The sequence below is a fragment of the Octodon degus genome, unplaced genomic scaffold (genome assembly GCF_000260255.1).
Source record: "Octodon degus isolate 3935 unplaced genomic scaffold, OctDeg1.0 scaffold00010, whole genome shotgun sequence".
Lineage (NCBI taxonomy): Eukaryota > Metazoa > Chordata > Mammalia > Rodentia > Octodontidae > Octodon > Octodon degus.
Window position 1 is genome coordinate 29,499,013 of NW_004524586.1, and position 8,076 is coordinate 29,507,088.

At 43.2% G+C, this 8,076-nt stretch overlaps 1 protein-coding gene across 1 annotated transcript in view; it reads left to right on the forward strand.

Moving 5' to 3' along the window:
• Map3k15 (mitogen-activated protein kinase kinase kinase 15) overlaps positions 1–8,076 on the forward strand; it is a 136,022-nt gene that overhangs the window by 126,993 nt on the left and 953 nt on the right. Inside the window, 10 exon segments of the mRNA XM_023709067.1 lie at positions 271–445; positions 873–1,047; positions 1,983–2,168; positions 2,685–2,790; positions 3,774–3,812; positions 3,847–3,973; positions 6,792–7,031; positions 7,159–7,171; positions 7,680–7,844; positions 7,923–7,999. Coding sequence (XP_023564835.1) covers positions 271–445; positions 873–1,047; positions 1,983–2,168; positions 2,685–2,790; positions 3,774–3,812; positions 3,847–3,973; positions 6,792–7,031; positions 7,159–7,171; positions 7,680–7,844; positions 7,923–7,999 — 1,303 coding nt within the window.

Genomic DNA, 8,076 nt, shown 5'->3' on the forward strand with positions numbered 1-8,076 from the left:
CCCTCAGGATTTATCCTGAGATCCTGTACTTCAGATTGTAGAACCTTTGTCAGTGTCAGCCATGTGGATGAGTCACGGCCACAAAGGACCCATTCTAGACCTACAATTCCACTAGGATTGGGGGAGAGGACTGTTTGTACCACCCTGATAGAGCAGCAGGAGCTTAGTAAGGCCCTATGTGGACACGTGGGCCTGAGGAGCTGACAGTCGCAGTCCCCACCTTTTCTTTCTCTGAGCCACCCTAATCCCTATCTGGTTGTCCTCCTGCAGATAGCCAGCATGCTGCTAGTTTCCCGACCCTACCCTTGTTGAGGGAGCGTACACGAGGCAACAGCAGCAACAGGGAGCACAGGTCCATTTACTCAGGCTCTGATCCCCAGCTGGACATGAGAATGAGAACTGAGAATGCCTACGCACCTCACCACCAACCTAGCCACCTTCTCAGGTACTGCCTGTGTCCCTTGTCCCTCTCCTGTGGTCTTATGAGAGGTTCTGATGTTCTGTACACAATACCTGCTGGTACAACCAGCAGACTGGGAAAGACTTTAGCTTCCTTTCTACAAGACAGCTGGGGTGAGCAAGGTGGGTACTTTGTTTACTAACTTCCTTTCCTGTGCTTTCCCCTCTTACCTCCCCTCTATTTCTTCCCTCCGTCTTCCATCATAGACCCGTCTACTTCCCCCAATCCAGCTGCTGTGGGGAAGCAAAGGAGGAGAGAGGGAGGGACACAGTATGTGTCTTCAGCCTCCCTTGCTTCCACAGTGGGGACTGCTGTGTGGTCTTCTGGGCCCCTCCCCCTCCTATAGTGGGGTGCACTTCCTGGACAGTGCTTCTTGACTTGCAAGGATATTGCTGGATGTGCTTCTCTGCAGTGATCGTGATGGGAATTCAACCTTGGAAGACCAGGGTGCAGCCTCTTCCTCAGAGGACAGCGATCCAGACATCCTCTTGCTGCATGAGAACAGTGAACCCCGCACTATCTTGTACAGAGTCCTTTGGGAGAACCAAACCCAAGTGGTTTCCAACTTGCAGGAGTATGTGGCACAGGTACAGGCCTACCAGAGGGCTCCTGCTAATCCTGTCCCTCTGCCTGCCTCCAAGTCCCCAGACAACTCTAAAGAAGGCCTAAAGTTCCTCTACCCTGGAATAGTTGCCTAACTACAGTGATCACCTTAGTATTTCCCAACATTCTTCCCTTCCCCAACAAAACAAAAGATACAAAGGGTGTGTGTGTGTGTGGGGGGGGGGATTGCTGAAACATGAATTTGCAGAACACTGCAGTGCTTCCAGGCATTTGTGAGGCATTGCTGCCCCCTAGTGGAAAACAAGCCAGATAGCAGAAAGGGTTCCCAGTGTCTGGCCTCCTCTCAGCTTACCTTGGTTTTGAGTCTTGGGTCTGAGTTAGCTCTCAGTGTTAGTAGGACACACTACATCTGCTCTCAGAATCCAGGAAAATAGCCACGTTAGGGAAATAGTTATGGATGAGAATGAGTATTGAACAGCATACAGCAGAGGCAAATTGATCTTCCTTACTTAGTTTTTGTATTTTAGTTAGGGTCTACAGGGTCTTACTTCGTAGATTGGACTCAAAATGATTCTCCTGCTTTCAGCCTCCCATAGTCATGCATCGCCACACCCAGTCTCAGTCACTGCCTCAGTGCGCCCCGGTCAGTCGCTGTGTCTGCCTAAACAGGCGCTTTAATCCACTGAGCCACTTGGCCAGCCCCTGCCTTACTTACTTTGGATGGGGAAGGTCTTTTTAGGAAGAGGTCACTACCTCCCTATGAATTAGGCCTTTTGAGAAGGCCCATTGACGAGGGTAAAACAGAAGGTGCAACCAACCAAAGGAGCTTGGTGAGGTCATGTGCCACAGGGGACCCAGAAAGGAAGGATATGGAGGGAATCCCAGGAACAGACATTTTGAATTTTCTATCCCCACTCCCCAAGTCAATGATGATTCATGTCTTTGTGTGCATGGTCAGATTTCAGAAAAGACGCGTCTCTCAGTTGCTCACATCAAGCAAATAATTGGGATCCTGAGGGACTTCATCCACTTCCCGGACCGCAGGGTGATGGTATCCATGATAGCAAAGCTAAAGGTGCACCTAGGCTTTGACCGCCTACGCATCAATCAGGTTCACCGGATACTATCTGGATTCCAGACCTCCGTAAGTGCTCCATCTGTCCCTAGAGAATATGCTAGACCATGAAATCAATCACTGTCTTCTCCTGTAGCTCCCATTTCTTCTCATCAGTTTATACCTAAGTCCTGAATTTCAGCAGCTCCTTTTAAAGAATGAGCATATAGGCATAGGAAATGTCATCTGGTGAATGGGCTGATTGCATTTGGCCACAAAGCATGCATATAGGGTATGGAAACACAGGGCATGTGCCAGCAGTCAGTACGGAGTCCAAGTTTATGTGAAGGCCCATTGATGAGGTCCCTGATCAGAGGTGAAAGTAATTGCAGTGTTGGCACATTGTGATAAATAAGTGGGTTTTGGGTTGCAGTTTGGGCACTTATCTCGGAAAGGTTTGTCATCAGTAGCCTAGAAGACCATTCAGAAGAAATATGTCAGGCAGAAATATGTCAGCATGCTTAACAATCTCAGAGTAGAAGCAAATAGAACTTATATTTCTTAAAAGCACAAAAGAATAAAAAAAATGCACTTTTGTGATTTTAGGTAAATGATATTTTGAGAAACTACAGAATTAGTACTCACTGCATGTTTGCAATGGACAACATCCTCAGGAGAGCGGTACAGATTGCAGTCACCACTCTCACCCCAGGTAATAGCCCTCTTTGTGGTCAGGGTCACCTTCAGGCTGTGGAAAAGACTAGAAATAACATCTGGGTTCAACAACTGTTGTGTTTTCTTTTTCCCATCCTGGCTTTGTACTTCCTGTAATGAAGTGAATGCTGCTATAGATCTCTTCAGGGGCCAAGAACAGCACATGGGCTGCATTTATCTCTTCCCAAGGTGCAGTGAAGGTGACTGCACTCAGACTAAACTTGTGCACTAAAAAGGGAGTGTTGAGCCTAAGGATGGGGGCCTCTCATGGTCCAGTGTGCCTGCTCACAGGTGCTTACTAGAGAGCTGATAATTAAATGGCTTCATTTCTTCTCTGAGAATCATCTTGTGGTACCTATGAAATTTAGAGCTTTTGTTTTTTTGGTGTGGGAGATTGCACCCAGGGCTTCATACGTGCTAAGCAAATGTTCTATGTCTGAGCTATGCCCCAGGCCCAATTTGGGCTTTTGTAGACTTTTTGAAGTACTAAATAAAGCAGCTTATTACCAAAGTTTAATACCAAAGTTGCTCTCTCCTGCCGTGATTCTTCCTATCAATGGATGCTTTAGAATGACTCTGCTGACATTGTGCCTTCCTTTCTTTACTTTGGGCAGTGGCTGGTTATGGCTATTCTCCTGAATGCTCTCTACCCTGGGATCAGCTGGCGGGAAGGGCACACTGAACCCCAGGACTCTCCCTTCTTCTATGGCCTGGTTGTACGTTTGCTGAGCTTTCCTAGCTAATTTACTTAGCATCTTTAATTCTCAGTTCCTTCTTATATAAGCTGGGGGTGATCATCTTTGCATTGGAGAAAACAGAATTAAAGCATTTCTTGTCCTTTCAAAGTCAGCACTCCCTTAAGTGTTGCAGTGACCTAGGCACCAAGTGAATAGCCTAGTTTGCCAGCAGGAAACATAAATGATACTAAGCCCAAGCCTTATTAAAGTGGTGTTTTCATAACCATGGTCAGTGATTTTGTAGAGCTCCGAGCTCACTTTGAGCCTGCCTGAGATACAAGGAGTAGATAACATAAAAGGGGGCTATTCTGCAGGAGGCCAGTCTGGTGAAGCATATATGGCATACAGTGTGAGCAGACATTGTTTGGTGGCTATGCAAGAGGTCCCACACCACCAGCAGCAAGCGAGACTCCAGGTGAAACAGATCAAGGAGGGAACCAACAGGTAAGGACCTTGCATTCCAGGCTGTCTGCCTGAAGCAGGGGTGGGACACTGACCTGAACAACAAAGCAGTTGTTGACAGTATCACCAGCTCTCAGAAAAAAAAACCTTCATTATCAATACACGAAACAAGGATGTATTCATAGCTTTGTGCTATTAGGAATCAGACAGGCCTAGGCCATAGACCACAGAAAAATATGCCCACACAAAGCAGCAAAATCTGAGCTCTGTGTCTTTACCAAGATGGTACACCTACCATAGCACGGTGGGACTCAGCAGGCTCAACAGTGGACATCTGTGGCCACTCTCTTAAGTAGCAGAGTTTGAAGCTTAGTTTGCATTTGGGCAATGGATGTGTATCCCATACCCTTCACCCCAAAGAAAGCTGCCTTTATATCTTCCTTGCTCCCCAACAAGGCATCAGTGAACTGTTTTCACAACCAGGGGGCTCTGGCACTGCCATAATGTTCACCCTGGCATGTAGTTAGGTGTCCAGAATTATTTGTTGAATAAATAATGAGTAAAAGGGAATCACTTTTATAAATGAGTTTGTTGGGGGTTTTTGTTTGTTTTTTGCAGTACCAGAGATTGAACTCAGGACCTTGCGCTTGCCAGGCAAGCACTTACTCTACTGAGCTATCTCCCTGGCCCCATAAATGAACTTTTAAAAAGACTCCACAGCTCTAGCAAATTCGTTGGTACCTGTTATAAATGATGCATTGTTGCCATATGAACACTGGTGATGCTTCTTAGTTAATAGAAAAGTGCCAGGTATACATACTTTGGATGAAATGTCATATACATTCATCTAATAATCATTTGTCTTTTAAAAAAGAAGAGCCAGAATTTTAATCAGATTGTAGGTAGTGGCAAAATGTTCAAAGTTTCAGAAAGATGATAGATATGAAAGCTGGTAGTAAAACAGCATTTAAAAAATTTTCTCAGTAAGATTTATAATCACCTAATTCAGGTTATATATGGATTTAAAGATTATTCCTTTGCACTTTTGTTATGTTGCAGTTTCAGCAACTAAAGCACTGATTAAACAGCAGCCAGCACATTAATGAAAATAGCTAATAAACATGGAATTCCTGTGCAACCTGCCTGTGATTGGGGTAGGAGATGGCTTAGCTGTGTGGCAGGTGGGCAGTACTAGAGAATGGCCCTTACTGGACACAGTAATGTTATTAAGGATAACTGGTCTGTCCCAGTAAGCAACAAGTCTGAGACTCTACTGAATGGGCACAGGAACTAGCTAGAATTGTCCCATTCATTTAGGTAAAAGGATTTCTTAGTAGATAAAGGTGAAAAAAGGTAGAGGTGAATTTCTTGTTGAGCACCCATATTCCTTGCTTGCTGGAGAAGTGTTCCCCTCTCCTACCCACTTCGTTTTGCCACAAAACTGCCCAGGGGTACCTAAGTCCTCAGCTGATTACATATTATTGTAGTGACTTGTGGGGCAATGTCAGTAATTAATGTGACATTTTAAAGCTTAGTTTTATATTCCCTAGTTCACTTGAAAATATAACTTAAGATCACACACAGTGGAAGCAAACTAATCTCACGTATTAGGTATATCAGCAAACAAAAGGCTAGACATGGCTTTGATCTTCCAGCCCCTGCCCTCTTCCCCAGGCATGCTACCTGAGCTGATGCATGGGGATGTAGAAGTTTGAGACCTCAAATGACAAGGCCTACCTTTCTTCCTCAGGTAGACCATGAGCAAGGCTGAGTATAAGGATACTGTTCTAATGGGAAGAATCCAGTCTGTGTGACTCTGGGTGAATTATTTTATCACTGCCAGTTATCTCTAAAGATTGAGGTTAGATAAGAATTATATTTAACTTCATAAAAATTTAAGGCTTCAATGTCTTAATCTGTGGAAAATGGTGAGCAGTCCTGGATTGTGTTGAGTACTCAGTGACTGTGAAGTCTTCCACATGTACCATACACTGTTTCTCCCCAGGTCCCAGATATTATCAGAAGCAGTCCCCCTGGTTTACTCCTATGACGAAGGAGGACTCTGGCCATCCTGGTCTCAACTACTTTATCTGAGACAAATTTAATCAGATCATCCTTCTAGGTGACACTCACTGATGACCATCATATTAACTAATGGTTCATGCTGCATTCTAAGACAAAACTGTCTTAGTCTACTCAGGCTGCTAGGACAAAATGCCATATAGTGGGTGGCTTACAAACAAAGAAGTATTGCTCACAGTTCTGGAAACAAAAGTCCAAGATCAAGGTGGTGGCAGACTTAGTAAGGTCCCACTTCCTGGCTCACAGATGGCCAACTACTTGCTGTATTTTTGCATGATAGAAGGGACAAAGAAGTATTAGGGAAGATTTCTATAGGAGCATTAATTTTACTTCCTAAAGGTTCACCCTTATAAATAGCACCTTAGGGTTAGAATTTCAACAGAATTTCAGGACACAAACATTCCATTTCAAAAATATATTCACATAAGGAACATTAGTTTTTGTTTCCAAGGAGAGGGAAAACACAAGGAAGGTTCCCCTCCATGAGCTGAAACCTGACTCAGAACCTTTTAAAAATAATATATCAGGGCCAGGGAGATGGCTCAGTGGAATAAATGCTTCCCTGGCAAGTACAAGGGCTTGAGTTCAATTCCCGGTTCTGCCAAAACAAACAAACAAAAACCCCAATATATCACTTCCCTCTGTGGGCTATTGGGGTTGTCGTCCCCCATCGTCTACTCCCCATGCCTCCTATCAAATCACTAATGTTCACAAATGTTTTGAGTTGGACTAGGTGGTACTAGGCTCTCTAAATGGCATTTTTTTCTTTCTAAACCAGACTTTTAGAACACGTAGTTCACAAAGAGAGAGCGTACCAGAATCTTATCCAACTAACTCTACGACAGAAATGTGAAGAACTGTATCAAATGCAGTTACAATACACAGGCAATGGTGAGTCATTTTCTGTTTGCCCTATTTTAGGTGTGCTTGAATGTGAGAAAGTACTTAAAATCTGGCTAATATTCCAGCCAGTCTTGGAGAAAGAGCTGAGGTTATCTTCTATTAAACCAGAACTCTAGTAGATTCTGGAATATTAATTAAAAAAGGAACTACTGTTCTATTCAATATGGGATAGATTGCAAATGCAGTATGCTGAGTAAAAGAACTAGACTCAAAGGCTACATACTGTGATTCTGTTCACATAGTACTCTGGAAAAGGCAAAAATAAAGGGACAGAAAATAAACCAGAATGAACAGGAAGGAAATTATAAAAACACAAGAACCTCTTAGGGTGTGGAAATATATCTTGATTGTGGTAGTAGTGACATGAGTTCCCAATAAGTACCCCTTAGAAAAGTGGTTTACTATGTAAGTTATACTTCGGTAAACCTCTCATTTTGTGACACTTCGAGGGGTTACAGTTGCCACTTAGAATGTGGAATGGATAAGCTCTGGCATAAAGCCTGGTTTTTCATTTTATGTCCAGTGCAGTTAGGTAGATACACTACATCTCTCCAAGATAAGGCACTTTAAAGACAGGGAAATAAGCATTTAAACTGAGACAGATACCGTGTCAAGTTGTACATTTATTAAAGGTAGAGGGTAAATGAGGATGATTCTGCTCTCTGTAAAACAAACTCTAGAAATATGAATTGTATAATATATTTAGGGGAGCTGAATAACAGGTTTAATTCATCTTTTCACATCACACTTACATTCTGGATAGTTTCTTACATCCATTTTACTTTTGAAAAACATGTTAATGTACAACAAGTTTCTAATCATTACAGGTACTGAAGAGATTCCATCACGCCTTCAGTTACAGACAGCAGATGAAGAGCTTAGAAACTGGTTGCAGCTGCAAGGAGCGGATCAAAAGACAATTGAAAAGGTATATTTATAACCAAAAACGATTCCTGTTGACATTGTAAAAAAGCTGCTTATCTCATGCATTTCATCTTTGTTTCAGATTGTTGAAGAGGATTACACTCTTTCTGATCTTCTTAACAACATCACTAGGGAAGAACTAAAGAGACTTCGACTACGGTAAGAGGTTCAATACAGTTTGTATAATAGAACATAATGCCGGTAACTTCCCCCATCTAAATCTGGACTAAATCTGG